Here is a 16569-nt window from a genome sequence, read left to right as displayed (position 1 = left end):
AACCTTTGACAATAGGCAAAGAGACACCTTGTTGTTGATGGTGTTCTTTTATCAGTTAGAAGCAGAGCATATGGCTGTCCTTGGTCCATCCTCACTTGATACCTGGGCTTGGTGACCAAAGCTGTTTTATGCCTAGGACACATAAAAATCAAATCAAATACAGGCAGCACATCAGGGGTAGGAAGACAGACCATGGATGCACAGAGCCACCATACACTACAGCATGGGTGGTGGATGACAGACAGAGACCTGTGGATTTTCATGCCACCCATAGACCTGTCTTACAGTGTATAGTAGATATCTGCTTGACAAAGGAGAGTGTCACCCAGGGGGGTCACCAACCTGCCAGCCCATGTGACCAGCCTGCAGCAAGAGCCACCACAATGGGTGAGTATGTGGTGGTCAGATGGGAAAAAAAGAGAAGTGGAGCAGCTTGAGCCTTATCAAGAGGGATGCGACTGAAGACTCAAGGGTGGAGAGGAGTACCCTATTGTGAGTGATCAGCTCTGACACCCAGGGCCTTGCTGAGGTCCCACCCCAGGATGCTGTTGAAGGATATATCTGGGTTCACAGCTATGCAGCAGCAGGGGTCTGTGTCAATGTCTGCAGCTCATATTATCACTAGGGACCACAAGGATATACCTGGTTGGGGGCAACCATAGGGGTCAAAGTAGATGCCCAGGGCCTGTGCAGAACTGGCCTCACCCCCCACTGGATGTGGTGCTCTGGAAAACTGGCCCCACCTCTCACAAATGATAACACTTGGGAGAGCAGGCCCTACACCTCAACTGGGCAACACAATGGAGCTGGCCCTGATGATGAAGGCACCAGTGAGCCATTATGAAGGGTGTGAGAGTACGGAGAGCTCGCCCAGTCCATTGAAGGCTGCAGCACTTGAGAAAGTGGGACCTAAGCCTTGAGTGGACAGCGCAGTGGAGCGGACTCTGAAGGCATGGGTGAGGTGAGCTGGCCCTGAGAGCATGAGAGCAGAAGAGCTGACCCTGCCTCCTGCCAGTGATGGCATTGGGTGGCCTAAGCAGAGCAGTGCTGGAGAACTCACCCTGCTGGTTCAGATAGGGGAAACCCAGCATGCTATCAATCCAGATTCTAGGGCTCTGAATTGATCGATCCCCAAATCAACATCATCTGCAAATGGGTGGGACTTGTGAAAAGTCCAGTCCTGCTGATCCAAAGCTGCAGGATCTTTATGACCTAGGACAATAACAGGATGACCTGGAGGAGTCCTAGTGAGGATCTTACACTGATGGTGTTGAAGAAGCCAAAGATCTGGAACCAGACAAATGGCTCATGCAACAAACATTTGCCAGTGATAGTGGGATGTGTCACAGTAGGATACACTGTGACATACTACAGCTTCCATAATGAAATGTTTTCTGTGCTTTGTTTTTTGTCTATTTGTCTCTGTGTGTTCATTTGGGAGGGCATGTTGCAAGAGTGAAGGGTGAATATGAAGGCATGGGGAGATGAGCAGGACTAGGGTGCATTATGTGAAACTCACAGTGAATCAATAAAAAAAATTTAAAAAAAAGAAGTGTGGACAAAGGATATACTGCAGGACACACTGCCATACTCTACAGCTTCCACAATGGATATTTTTTTTCTTTTGGGGGAGAAGTTACAAGGGCAGAGAGTTGTTACAAAGGGATGGGGAGATGAGTGGGATTAAGATGCATGATGTGAAATTCACCAAAAAAAAAAAAAAATCAATGTAAAGTTAAAAAGAGAGGAGAGGAGATGAAAGAAGAGGGGAGGGGAAGGGAGGGGAGAGGAGAGGAGAGAAGGGGAGGGAGAGAGGAGGGGAGAGGAGGGGAGATGGGAGGAGAGGGAAGGGGAGAAGGGAGGGGAGGGGGAGGGGAGGAGAGGAGAGGAGGGGAGGGGAGACGGGAGGGGAGGGAAGAGGAGAAGGGAGGGAAGGGAGAGGGGAAGGGATGGGTAGGGGATGGGAGGGGGAGGGGAAAGGGAGGGGAGGGAGGGGAGGGAGGGGAGAGGAGAGGAGAGGAGGGGAGGAGAGGGGAGAGGGGAGGGGAGGAGAGTGGAAGAGGAGAGGAGAAGGGAGGGGAGGGGAGGATAGAGGAGGGGAGGGGAGGAGAGGGGAGGGGAGAGGAGAGGGGAGGGGAGGGGAGAGGAGAGGAGGGAAAGGGAGGGGAGAGGAGAGGAGAGGAGAGGAGAAGAGAGGAGGGAAAGGGAGGGGAGGGGAGAGGAGAGGAGAGGAGAAGAGAGGAGAGGAGAGGAGAGGAGGGGAGGGGAGGGGAGAGGAGAGGAGAGGAGAGGAGAGGAGAGGAGAGGAGAGGAGAGGAGAGGAGAGGAGAGGAGAGGAGAGGAGAGAAAATGATGTGCACAGCAGTAGTAAGGGGTGAAACCATCAAGAAAGAAGTAAAGACAGCCTGATTTCAGGGCAGGGAGACTAATTCGATAAGAATTCCTCTCCTAGAGTCCCACACTCTGTTCCCAGCCACCACAGAGCTAGGACCAGGAACAGTGCCATCACATTTAACCCTTCAGCACAGCCAGGCACCAGCTCAGAGGAGGCAAAGTTGAATTGTCTGTGGTCTGACTCCATAACAGAATTCCATGAGTGGTAACCTCACGCACCACACAGAGCAAACAGGCAGTGTTAGTGGATGCTGCTCTCTAGGGGCAATGTGGCACCTTAATTGTCTCTCTAAGCTCCAGAAAGGCATTGGAGTCGACATAGATTTTCTGTACCTGTAGATCTAAACCAGCCATCATCGCAAATGAATTGCCAGTCTGCTGTGCTGTGAAATATAACTGGTCTTCTGGTTGATCTCAACAAAGCCATCTTCCCATATTTATCCATAAGTAGAGAATACACCGCTCAAGCAGAAAGCCATTGGAGAATTCTTTGTGAACATTACCAGATGGTGACTTGAACTACTCAGGACCAAACAGAGCTTAGAGGCTAGAGGAGCTATGATGCAAAACAGCAGCTGTCCTTCTCCATCTTTCAAAACCCTTACCTAAGATAATAAGGCCTACTCTAGAGGATTTCTTAGCCTGGTGTGAGCTAAGTAGGAAATGACTTTCTCGGGGATCAACCAGAGACCGAAATGAGGCCGCGAGTGACAGCAAAGGTGATGATGCAACCGACAGGTGCTAGTGCTTTGCTAATTCCATGCATGCTATGTGAAATTTGTGAGTGAAGAAGGGACACCATGGAGCCACTGTGGACAGTGCAAGTTATCTGTGCTTGGAGATTTGTTAGGCTAGAAGTAACATCCATTTGTTAGCTATAGACTTCCTTTCTGCAGCAACGATGGAATCACCTAGAGAAGGCTACCCAATCCCAGAAAATAGTATCACAAGCTCTCAGCACTAGTTCCAAAGAACACACACACACACACACTCACACACACACATACACACACACACACTTAATAAAGTCAGCAGGTCAGCTATGGTGGTCCATTATCTTACAAGCATCTTTATTCATTGAAAAGAAGAGTGGCAAGGTGTACTGGATGCTGATTAGATATCTTTGCATTGCTTCTTCAACATTTTAAGTTCAAATTTCCATGGTTTAGAGCTAACAATAAAAATGCAAAACACCATCTAAAAGAGACATAAAGAACAGTTAGTTAGGGAACGGTGGGGAAGGCATAGTAAAGTGCCTAAATTTGGATCCCCAGAACCCATGTAAAAAATCTAGACATAGTTGTACATCTATATCCCAAGCACAACATGAGCAGAAACAGGCAAATCCTGGAGGTCAGTGGCCAGTCAGTGTACTAATCAGTGAGCTCAAAAAGAGAACTTATCTCAAAAGATAAGGTAAAGAATGGTATGAAGAAACACTTGTCCACAAAAATCTATATTACACGCATAAGCACATAGGTACACACACATACACACAAGTACACGCGTTCCAATACACACACACACACACAGACAGAGAGAGAGAGAGAGAGAGAAAGAGAGGTGAGAGATGAGATGAGATGAGATGAGATGAGAGAAATGAGATTTTGTACAAAATAAAAAGAGAAAATCCCACAATTCCCTACTTTCAGTTCCCAGGATTCAACTTAAGAGAACTAAGAGAGAGAATCAACTATACCTACTGTAGTACATGTATGGCTAACCTTGAATCTTCAGGCAGAGGCACCAACCTTCCTTACAGAATGAATCCGAATCCAGAAACTGATCAGTCTTACAAATCGGCCTCCGTCTACAGCCCACTTACATGTGATCCTGTGCCTGGGTCCCTGTTGATCCTGCCCCATTGGAATCAATAAAACAAGAATACCACAGAGCCCTGTGCTTCTCAGAAGAAGTAAAAAATCATCCAGATACCAAGCAGAACAGCATTCAGGTAGAGAATCACACAGAGATGTGTGACTTGCTCTCAGAATGTTGAAGGAGTGGGGCTCCAGGCTCATGGTGGACAATGAGCACTTTTGTTTTGCTAGTCTGTCTCCTAGAGATCCATATTAACTTAGAATAAAATGTAAAATTAAAATACCTCTATGACATCAATATGAATGACAGCTTCAAGCAAAGGACACAAAGAAATTGCACCAAAATATGCACAGTACACAGCAGTTTATAAAGCAAAGAAAAGCTTCATTTTGTATGAAGCTTTATTAAAATTATCTTGACACAGATGACACCCAAGGTTACTAACAGAAGGAAGAATTGGACATTCATCAGTAGTTCCAGAAGATCATAACACCACTTCTATCCCTAGCATATTTCATGAGAATATGGTTTTAGAAAACAATGATGTACACTTATAGAACATAATTCCCTTACCCAGCATAAATTGAAATATAACATGCCTTTGCTTATTTGACATTAGCCCTGATTCCATTGTGATTGACTGGCCCCTATGAACTCATCTGGGCACAAGGCCTGGTAACCCTAGTGCATAACTATCATAACCCTTAACCCTGATGATGGGGCAGAAGACTAAACATGGGGTATTATGTTGGACATGCAGACTCATTCACGTAGCTTCCATACAACTCCCAGGGCTTCCATACAACAGCAGGCTTAATAGAATCAGACAAGATGAGTTCTTCGGACATTCCCTGCATCAAGGATTTCTATGAGGTAGTCATGACATGTTTTTCACTGGCACAACCCTTCCTAGGACACAGCACTTAGAGCAGGGTATCTACCAAGATGACCACTACCCAAGACGAATAGCAAGCTCTACTTATCTATTCTTTAAGATGATAGTGTTGCAGAGATGGCTCAGTGGGTAAAGTGCTACCTGAATAAGTATGAGAATCTGAATTTAGATATCTAGCACCCATGGAAAACAGCATCACAAAGCTATGACCTCAGCACTGTGTGGGAACAGAGAGACACAAATCCTGGGGCCTTCTCGACCATCCCATCTAGTCCAAATGGCAAGCTCTATATTCAGTGAAAGACAGTATCTCCAAAAAGTAAAATAAAGAACAGTAAAGGAAGACAGCCAGCATTAACCTCTGGCATACATACACATGCCAATGCACAAGTACATGCACACACATACACATACATACACATACACAGTAATATCAATTAATAATAATAATTGAAATTAAAATTGTAGATTCCCTTAGGACAATCTCTTTATGAGAGAGTTAATAAGTTAGTGAATATAGATCCATGTGCCAGGATATCCCTTAGTCCTGGAAAAGAACAGGGCAGATTTTTGCTCTATGACTTTGTGCCAGAGAAGCCCTAAACAAAAGGAATAAAGTTTGAGTAACCCCAGCTTTGTCAGTCAGTCCTCTGTGAAGTATTAGATGTGTGACTGTGACTGATACACTTGTCTGGAACATTCCTGCTAGTGTATACCACAGAAGTAGACGGTTGCCCAGAAGAACTCTGCCCAGAATGCAAAATTGCAATAGATGATGAATTGGCTTTGATTTAAGCCTACTTTTATGTGTCATGTATATGTATCTCTCTGTGTGCTTATGTCTGTGTCCCCCTGGGTACATGTACATATATCTTATAAAATGGGGTAGGTTGGTGTCAATGTTAGATAATAGAAGCATCATCTCAGGTCTGCAGTCTGGCTACCGCAATCTCAAATGAACAAAATTTAAAGAAGAAACTAGCAAATGTGCCTCAATGTTCTCTATTACATAGGTGGGACCAGGGTGATTTCTTCTTATGTCAACCACATACCTTTTTCATTTTAGGATCATGTTGAAACAGGCAGTTTTCATTGTCTCCTGCAATTTTCTTGCACATTGTTCGGGCAATGTTTACTTCAAGATAATACTCCAGACTGTCTGTGATCTGTCAACCAGTCACATAAGTTAAATATCATAAAAGAAAACAGCCCAAGTATCCCCTTTGAAGAGCCAAAATGCCACTACATAGGGCTAGAATATATTCCTACTCTTCCTGGGTGCTACATCTCCTGGTGGAAGTTTTGAGATTATTTGAAAGAATAATTAACTTGACATCTGCTATCTTCCCTCTCACAATTGTTTTGTGTTTTATTTATTAATATCATCTTTATTGTTGTGTATATACGTGTGTATATTATATGTATGAACTCATGTGGTTGGTGCGGTGAGCATGAGCTGAAAGGCCACAGGTCAATCAATGTTGATGTCTTCTTGGATCACTCTCAGAGAACCTGGAGCTCAGTGATTTTGCTAAGATGTCTGGCTTAAGTGACCCAAAAAAACTCCACCAGAGAACTCCTACAGATGATAGACAACTTCAGCAAAGTGGCTGGTTATAAAATCAACTCAAGCAAATCAGTAGCCTTCCTATACTCAAAGGATAAGCAGGCTGAGAAAGAAGTTAGGGAAATGACACCCTTCACAATAGCCACAAACAATATCAAGTATCTTGGTGTGACTCTAACCAAGCAAGTGAAAGATCTATACGACAAGGTCTCCAAAGAAGGAAATCAAAGAAGATCTCAGAAAATGAAAAATCTTCCATGCTCGAGGATTGGCAGGATTAATATAGTTAAAATGGCCATCTTGCCAAAACGCAATTTACAGATTGAACGAGATCCCCAGCAAAATCCCAACTCAGTTCTTCATAGAGTTAGAAAGAGCAATTCTCAAATTCATCTGGAATAACAAAAAACCCAGGATACCTAAAACTATTCTCAACAGTAAAAGAACTGCTGGGGGAATCAATATCCCAGACCTCAAGCAATACTACAGAGCAATAGTGTTAAAAACTGCATGGTATTGGTACAGTGACAGGCAAGTGGACCAATGGAATAGGATCACAGACCCAGAAATGAACCCACACACCTGTGGTCACTTGATCTTCAACAAAGGAGCAGAAAACATCCAGTGGAAAAAAAGATAGCCTTTTCAACAAATGGTGCTGGTTCAATTAGAGGTCAGCATGCAGAAGAATGCAAATTGATCCATTCTTATCTCCTCTTACTAAGCTCAACTCCAATTGGATCAAGAACCTCCACATAAAACCAGACACACTGAAACTAATAGAAAAGAAACTGGGGAAGACCCTTGAGGATATGGGCACAGGGGAAAATTTCCTGAACAGAACACCAATACCTTATGCTCTAAAATCAAGAATTGACAAATGGGACCTCATAAAATTACAAAGTTTCTATAAGTCAAAGGACACTGTCAAAAGGACAAAAGGGCAACCAACAAATTAGGAAAAGATCTTCATGAACCCTACATCTGACAGAGGGATAATATCCAATATATACAAAGAACTCAAGAAGTTAGACCCCAAAGAACCAAATAACCCCATTAAAAGATGAGGTACAGAGCTAAACAAAGAATTTTCACCTGAAGAAATTCGGGTGACTGAGGAGCACCTTAAAAAATGTTCAACATCATTAGTCATTAGAGAAATGCAAATCAAAACAACCCTGAGATTTCACCTCACACCAGTCAGAATGGCTAAGGTTAAAAACTCAGGAGACAGCAGGTGTTAGCGAGGATGTGGAGAAAGAGGAACACTCCTCAACTGCTAGTGGGATTGTAAGATGGTACAACCACTCTGGAAATCAGTCTGGTGGTTCCTCAGAAAACTGGGCATGACACTTCTGGAGGACCCTGCTATACCACTCCTGGGCATATACCCAGAGGATTCCCCAGCATGCAATAAGGACACATGCTCCACTATGTTCATAGCAGCCCTATTTATAATAGCCAGAAGCTGGAAAGAACCCAGATGTCCCTCAATGGAGGAATGGATACAGAAAATGTGGTATATTTACACAATAGAATACTACTCAGCTGTTAAAAACAATGAATTCATGAAATTTTTAGACAAATGATTGGAACTGGAAAATATCATCCTAAGTGAGGTAACCCAATCACAAAAGAATACACATGGAATGCAATCACTGATAAGTGAATATTAATTATCCCAGAAGCCCTGGATACTCAAGATACAATTAGTATATCAAATAATTCCCATGAAGAAGGAATGAGAGGGCCGTGGTCCTGGAAAGGCTTGATTCAGCATTGTAGGTGAGTACCAGGACAGAGAAATGGAGGTGGGTGATTGGGGAATGGGTGGAGAGAAGAGGGCTTATGAGACATATGGGGAGGGGGGAACCGGGAATGGGGAAAGCATTTGGAATATAAACAAAGAATATAGAAAAAAATAACAAGTGTCCCAAGAACAAAACAAGGAAGTTGAGATTAGGTCACCTGTAAAGAACAGGTATTTAATTTTTGAGGTTTTTAGAGGCTCCACATTCACAGATCAAAGAGCTTAGCAGGATTCTTCTGACTATATCCTACTACCATGGTGGAGTGCAAAAGGAAAAGAAGGAACGTACAAAAAAAAAAAAAAAAGCATTCTAGTGTGGAGCCTCAAAACCTTTAAGACCAAATCAGTATCCAAGGCAATTGCCTGCTGGCTTAGCATAATCAATGAGCTCCAAGCTTGGAGACAGTGATCAATGAAAACAGCAACATCATCTATAGCCTCCTGGTAAGCGCTCACACAGGCACCCACGTACTCATATACACTACTCATATGAATATATATATGAGAGAGATACATATATTACACAGATATACACATACATATGCATACAACAACAACAATAAGAACAACATCAGAGAGAGAAGTAAGTCAGATGCCAAAGGTAAAAATTCTTTTTGTAGCATAAAATCCTCCTCTTGGGGTCATATCTTCATACCTTCGCATAAGGGATTAAACTTCCAAAGCATGTTTTTTAGGACACATTCAAATGACCACACATGTCTTTCTCCGAGGCAACTATGAAGGAGTCCAGGAATTGACAGACCGAGGGAGAGAATAGAGAATTCTACAATTGTTTGGGGCACAGAGAGCTTTGTACTCACAGAGAAGCACTCAGAGACCCAGGAATACAAATCATGCAGGAGTGTCTCCTCAGAGGAGGAGATAAAAATCAAATGCCTGCATTCCATCCAGAAAGGTGAGAATGGTATTTTGTTAAAGACCCAGTGACCTTTGTGCTAACTGTGGAGGAAGACCTCACCCACATTTTACTTCAGAGAAAGACCTCACCCAAATTCCCCAGAATGATTATTCCAGACTCTCCCCCTCCCTTAGGGGAGTTGTCTCACATACTTTATGGCCTGCTGACCTCTATGATATCATTCAAAGACCACACTAGATTCTAAGCCTTTTGACTATAAAACCCACCTTCACAAGTACTTTGTAAAAAAAAAAAAAAAAGTTTATATGCAATCCCATATTAAGCTTTATTATGCACCTAGAATTGGACTGATTGTTGCCTGGAAACCTTTTCCTAAATTGTGCTGTGTTTTAAATAAACTGATAATGAACTTCCTGGCATTAGATTTCCCCAAAGTCTGCTCCAGTTGATGAAGTAAAAGTGCACATAGTTTCCATTTTTATCTCTTTGAGGGTTCGCTTCCCTGTCTGGATCCCTGCAAGAACCCTCTCAAACAATGATTTCAACCACAACTCAAAGTTTCAGCCTCTGTTGTACCCATCTTTCAAAAGTCTAGAGGCATTCTTTTGATGAGTGTTCTGCTAATTGTCTCTTACTTTTAAAAACATAGACTTACCTACTATTCAGTTGATCAAGCAAGACACAAGATCCAAACAACATACAGAAAGAGAAAGCTAAGTGCTGTATGTTTTTCAGTCTATAGTCTGTATAAGCAAAATTAAACTGCAAGCAGTGAATGGGCAAGTGCAGCCATATATATGTATATGAACCATTTTTCATGATTTTAGGAAATACAAAAGGATATATTTTCATATTCATCAAACAGACATCTAAAAGACAAGAGAGTTCCAATATTGATAAGATAAATGGCAAGAGACACATACTGACAGCCCTGGCAGGAACCTAACTCTATTTAGTCCACAGCCTGAGTCCCTGAGTTCAATGTCCAGCATGACAAATAAAACTTAAAGAAAAAATAGACTGAGTAACAGCATTCAGGGTCCATTTGCCATTATCTTACAAATACACTCTCTAACCAAAGAATTCCAACTTGGAGTATTGACTATGATGAATGTAGTGACTTGTTCATTGTTCTACATTTTATATTAACAAACCTACTGATATGCTAGGATATAAGCAAAAATAATCATGATTATTCAGGCTCCATATACATGTGTGTGTATGTGTGTGTGTGTATGTATGTATGTGTGTGTGTATGTGTGTGTGTGAATTCCTGTGACATTTTGAGTGCCAAGATAAACAAAACACAGTATGATTTAGTGAATACAAAATACACTTATTTGAACCAGTGAGATGGACCCCTGGTAAAACCACCTACTACCGAGCTTGAAAACCTGAGTTTAATTCCTGAAATCTACATGGTGAAAGAAGAGGGCTGGCTCAGACATTGTTCTCTTTCTTCCCTCCCCCACACCCCTCCCCCTCTCTCATAACTATTTCACATACAGAGAAGGGAGAAGAAAGACAAAGGGAGGGAAAGAGGGAGGGGAGAAGAGGGAGAAGGGGGGAGGAATTTTGAATCTTTCCATAATCTATGTACATGGAAAGAAAATATCTGGAAGGAAAGAGCAAACTATTTTAGTGGTACTCTCAGAAGTAACCAGACAGATTGGAAATGCAAGAAACAGTTTCCTTTCATTTTTATTGTGTGTGTACATATCCGTGTATATGTGCATAAGTGTGGGTTTGATTACCATGTATTGGTAGCTCAAGAAAATATCTAAATTTGAAATTCCAAAGTAAGTTTTCTATGGAATGTATATTGCCTTCACATCACCATAAATCTAGAAATCCTAAGTTAAATTATAATTTAGAGAACATCTGTGCTTCTATGTTAATATAATTACAAGCGTGTCAATTCACTCAGCCGCCAATCAATCATGAGCCTAATATATATACCCAATTGTTCCGCAAACAAGAGACAAGGGGCTTCTTGCATGCTGAGGTAGCCCCTCCCTGCTTTTCCAGGCTCCTCCTTCTGATTTTGGACCTTTCAGATACCTCATTTTTCCCTGTTGCTGGACACTTCCCCACTATGGAATATGAATCAGAAGTTGCTCGCCTATCCAGTCACTTAGAGTCATACCCCGATTACAATCACTAGGATCTGGGTTTATGCCTTGGCTCCCTTACTTGCCAGCTATACAGCACTGTATGCTCTACATGCCTCAATGTTCTCTCTATAGTACAGAGTAGCTCCTGCCCAGGAACTGTGCAAGCTGAGTGAGTGATCCATGAAAAAGAGGTCAACAACACGAAGGAAAAGTTCTCGTTAAGCCGAACTAGTTCCAGGCTGCTGTACAAACTTGTGTGCACTGGAACTCAACACTGCACAAAACCTATAGATGCCCTTTCTGAGCTGTGATCTACTCTTTAAATTTTACTTGTTTTTATTTCCTGTGTATGATTGTTTATCCTATATGCACATATGTATATCATGTATGTGCCTGGAGACCTCAGAAGCCAGAAAGAAGTGTCAGACCCCCTACTGGAATTACAAAGAGTTTTGAGTCACCATACAGATGATGATAATTAAACCTGAGTTGTCTGCAGGAGCAGAAAGTGCTCTTAACCACTGGGGTCTCTATTCAACCTTTGACGTACAGTTTCAGTGTTACTATAACTAATTTTAATTGATATTTTATGCTTCCTCTACATCTCAGATTAATAAATGGCAAAGTCTAATTATTCTTGACTTCTAAAATGAAATGCTATGTTGTAGACAAAGGCATCCTATGGCCTTGTTTCCATTCCTGTGTAATAACTGTCCCTCAACACTATAGTCTCTGCCCCCAACAGAAGACTAGAGGATAAAGGAGCAAGGAGCAGACAGCATACCCACCTGCTCCTGAGATTTTAGGATATCCACCACCCTAAAGTTGTATTGGTCATTGCTGGCCTTGTTATACTCTTTCATGGCATACCAGAGTGCATGCTGCACATAGACATAGGATTTGGGGATGTCTTCGAATGGCCTCTCAATCTTTGGTGAGCCCCAGGCTTCGACTCTTCTAGATACAAACTCCACTGTGATCACCAGGAACAGCAGGGTCCGTAAGAATTTGGCCATGGTGCTTCATTCAACGAACGTTCCAAGTTCCTATTTTCTTTCCAGAACTGGTATAGATGTAGCCAACAGGGTCCCTGCTTCCTCTGAAGGCCAATGGATCCTTTCTCTTCAACTCCTGACACTGCTGTGGGTTACAAGGAAGGCATGTCCGTTGGCATCATTATGATACTATAAAGAAAGATTTGATTTTCATCCCCATTTCTACAATTAAAACCCTAGGTATTCCTGAGGGATGATAACAAGAGAAATCTCCACATTCCATGGCAAGCCCTTTTCAGGCTTGTGTAAGTTAGCTCCATGTGAGCCCTCTGACAACAAAAAGATGGAGCTCATCATCAGAAGAACCAAATGAGTTGGACCTTGTAGTTCACCTTTAACCTCGAGGGGATGAACACTGAGTTTATCAGCAGTGGTTAATGATTTTATCAATTGTGTCTGTCTCAAAGCATTAGGAGAGATTCCAGATTAGCAAAGACATGGGACAGGGATGAAGATGGATAAAACCCCAAGTATCATCCTTTCTTGCTGTGTATATCACTTCATTGAGCTGCTCATCTGCTCCTTAAAAATTGTCCATGCCAAGATACAGAGGGAAACTTGATGGCAATGAGAATTAAGGTGTGGAATCTTTACCCAGTAGATAGGTCACAATTCCCTCATCATCTTTGAGTGACTCAGTGCCCTTTATTGCTGGAACAGGTTAGATAATTCAGGAGTGACTTTGTGCATTTTTGTCACTTGCTTCTCCCCCATGCTATGATACAGTGCAGATATCCTCACCAGACATGCTCCCTCAAATGCGTACTTCAAACCACAAACCTCAGATCCACCTTAACCTCTTTTGTTTTCAATTTATGATAGTCATAACAAAAAAATGGAATAAGACACCAAAAACTGGCAGAGGTTATGGGGACCTTCCTTTCATAGCCAAGTTCAAAGAAAGTGTGAGCTACCCCAGGGACCTTCCACTTGTGATTGGCGTCTAAAATGGGAAGTCTCTTTTTTTCTTATTGAATATTTTCTTTATTTACATTTCAAATGTTTTCCCCTTCCCAGGTCTCCTCTTCAAAAATACCTTATCCCTTCCCCCCATTCTCCTGCCTCTATGAGGGTGCCCCCCACCCACTCCCATCTTCATGACCTGGCACTCCCCTACACTGGGGCATCCAACACCCTCATGCCCAAGGGCCTCTCCTTACAGAGTAAGGTCTTATGAAAACAAGTTAAATTTTGTTGTTTTAGACTGGTACCAGATAATGTAATTTAACTGAATCACTGCATGCCCATTTGATGCTAAAAGAATTAGAACATTTCTTGGAGATCTCACACATGGGGTTCTAGGGGTACTTTGAGAATTAAACAAAAGTATCCAGCTAGTCCCAGAGATGCCCACCACCAATTTCCCTGAAGACATGGAGTCTATGAGAGTGACCCTAGCTGAGATTCCTGCAAGTGGAGGACAGAGACTTAAGTTCCTACCTCCTGTAGCCAGGCAGGACTTCCAGTGGGAAAATGGGACATCAGTCCACCCTCAAAACCTTCAAACCAAAATCTGTTCTGCCTACAAGATGTGTAGGGATAAAGGTGGAGCATAGACTGGGGGGAACAGCCAACCTATGACTGGCCTAACTAGGACTCATCCCATGGGAGAGAGCCAAGCCCTGACTCTATTACGATACTCTGCTATGCTTATAAGTAGGAACCTAGCATAAATGTCCCCTGAGAAGCTTCATCCAACAGCTGATGTAAACAGATGCAGAGACCCATAGCCAAACATCAGGCCGGTTCTTGTAGAAGATGGGGTTAGAACTGAGGAAGCTGAAGGGGTCAAAGGCACCACAAAAAGTCGTACAGTGTCAACTAACCTAGGTCCATGAGAGCTCACACATGCAGAGGATGGACCTAGGACCCCCACACATCTGTAACAGATGTGCAATTTGGTCTTCATGTGTATCCCCTAACAGTTTGGAGTGGGGCACTCGCTGTCTCTGACTCTGCTGCCTGCCATTGGATCCCCTTCCCCTACCTGTACTTCATGGTTGGGCCGCAGTTGGAGGGGAAGTGCCTGGGTGTCTTACTGGGACCAGATATTCCAGTGTGGGATGGTTGCTAAGAGCAGCTTCCCCTTCTCTGGGGAAAAGGGGAGGGCTTTGTAAGGGCAGGGATGGGAGAAGAGGAGAGGGGCTGAAATTGGGATGTAATGTGAATTTAAAAAATAATAAAAACATACATACTGCAACAATGATTTTACAATCTCTCTCTCTCTCTCTCTCTCTCTCTCTCTCTCTCTCTCTCTCTCTCTGTGTGTGTGTGTGTCTGTGTGTGTGTGTGTGTGTGTCTGTCTGTCTGTCTGTCTGTCTGTCTCTGTCTCCAAAGAAAGTTAATAAAAACTTTCCTGTTACAATTCAGCCCATTTTCCCAATGTCAATTATTTATTTCCTGGGAAAATGTATACTTCCATATTCTTGCCCACCCCCAACCCTATCCCCCTTTTTCTTTTTCTTTTTCTTTTTTCTCTTTTTTCTTTTCTTTTTTGTTTACTTTTCTTTTTTCTTTTTTTCTGAATGAAACCATCTCCTTGTTCTCAAGGTTATTTTTTTTTCAGGGACAGATGTGACAACCTCTCCCTGAGATTTCACCCAGCCTCAACAGTTGCATCCATAGAACCTCCCTCATTGCCTTAATGGTTTATTAGAACTCAAATTTCTTCTCACTATCCTGAGGATCATCAGGCACGGAGCCTCTTATGTCACTTATTCACTGCCATCTTCCCTGGGTTCAGTATACTGAGTAACCCCTTTACAAAGGAGAAAATGGGGCTTATTAAGAAGCCAAGAAAATGCATAAAGCTACTTGATGGAGGTTTCCAGGCATTACCACTATTGGTCCCACCTTGTTAAGATACCTCAATCTAGGAGACATGCACACATTAAGTCTCAGCTTGGAATACACATTTGTTTCAGAGGATATCCAATTTTACTAGAGAAGATAAACAGTTGAAATTTCTAAGATCTGGATGCACTAATTAAAGCTTGTAGAGTATAGACAATGAGCAAACAAATACCTTAAGAGACACTTCAGAATTTTTAAGAACTGTAGAGAGACTATATTTAGGTTGGGAATAGAATTTGATGACAGAACTAAGAGACACCCAACATGCATAGGGTGATGCATGTGACACGTGTAACCAGAGTATTCGCTGATAACATCATTCTGGCCCCATGTATCCTCTCCATAGGTAATGCCAATCCACTCATGTTGTAGGCTTTCTCAAACCAGGCAGATGCACTTGAACCAAACCTTTAAGGGAATAACCAAGTGTAGCATTCTACCTCACTCTGGTTTGAGTCATACACAAAGAATTGTAGTTCAAAGATACTAATGGAAAATTCCAGAAATAAGCAACTCATGAATTCAAAAACATTTTATGGTAGAACACTACAGTTGCTCTATTTTATTGGGAGCTCTTATCCACCCCTGCATATAATTTATAATTAAACTTTTTCGTGTTATATCTACATAGAAAAGGGAACAATATATATATGACACTGATACTACTTACAATGCAGGCATCTACTGTAGAAATAAAGGTCAAAAACAAAAACAAAACATCCATATTTTAGCAACCAAGCCACAACTACTTTGACCCTGCTTGTGACTTAATATATCTTACACAAACATCTAAAACATAATTCCCAGTGGCCTACAGCATCTGACATAGATGGCTAAAAAGATAAGTTGTGTTGTAAAAATTATTGTTTAATAAGATAGTGAGATTCCCACCAATCTATCTGGATTTGCATCTCACACAAATGGTCAATAAGACCAAGTAACTGGGTCCTCAACTACCATAAAACTTTTACATCCTTATCAGCCAGGAAACTTTCTCTTTGTCGTCTCACCTGTTACCCACTTGTAACATATATTTCAGGAAGTTTTCCTTCTGTTTGTGTCCTTGGTAAGTATTTTTTTTACTAACATCCACTGGCCTTGTCTACTCCATCATGAACAGCACTGACTGGTTATCTTAGAACATTTTTCACACAAGTAAGCAAAACTGGTTTACTGGCAC

At 42.2% G+C, this 16569-nt stretch overlaps 1 protein-coding gene and 1 non-coding gene across 2 annotated transcripts; one reads left to right on the top strand and one right to left on the bottom strand.

Annotated features, from left to right (window-relative positions):
• On the top strand, positions 1–145 carry LOC127686542 (small nucleolar RNA SNORA48). Its single transcript, XR_007978159.1, has one exon. It is a non-coding gene; the product is annotated as a small nucleolar RNA SNORA48 (small nucleolar RNA).
• Positions 146–3507: 3362 nt separating this feature from the next.
• On the bottom strand, positions 3508–12497 carry LOC127684615 (cystatin-13). The gene is made up of 3 exons (XM_052181515.1): positions 12270–12497; positions 6163–6276; positions 3508–3591 (listed from the first exon to the last, which is right to left on the bottom strand). The coding sequence occupies exons 1-3, from the start codon at positions 12495–12497 to the stop codon at positions 3508–3510; spliced, it is 426 nt and encodes a 141-aa protein (XP_052037475.1).
• Between the last annotated feature and the right edge of the window lie 4072 nt (positions 12498–16569).

Source organism: Apodemus sylvaticus, chromosome 5 (assembly GCF_947179515.1).
Source record: "Apodemus sylvaticus chromosome 5, mApoSyl1.1, whole genome shotgun sequence".
Classification (NCBI taxonomy): Eukaryota; Metazoa; Chordata; class Mammalia; order Rodentia; family Muridae; genus Apodemus; species Apodemus sylvaticus.
Note: the sequence above shows the minus strand (reverse complement) of the source record. Positions and strands in the feature narration are given on the sequence as shown.

Excerpts from the sequence above, each read along its gene's own strand:
- LOC127684615 (XM_052181515.1), bottom strand. The coding sequence starts at position 12,497 with ATGGCCAAATTCTTACGGACCCTGCTGTTCCTGGTGATCACAGTGGAG. Across the intron at positions 6,277-12,269 it reads TCCTAAAATCTCAGGAGCAG|ATCACAGACAGTCTGGAGTA; the intron begins GTGGGTATGCTG and ends ACTGGTTGACAG. Across the intron at positions 3,592-6,162 it reads ATGATCCTAAAATGAAAAAG|ATGGTGTTTTGCATTTTTAT; the intron begins GTATGTGGTTGA and ends TGTCTCTTTTAG.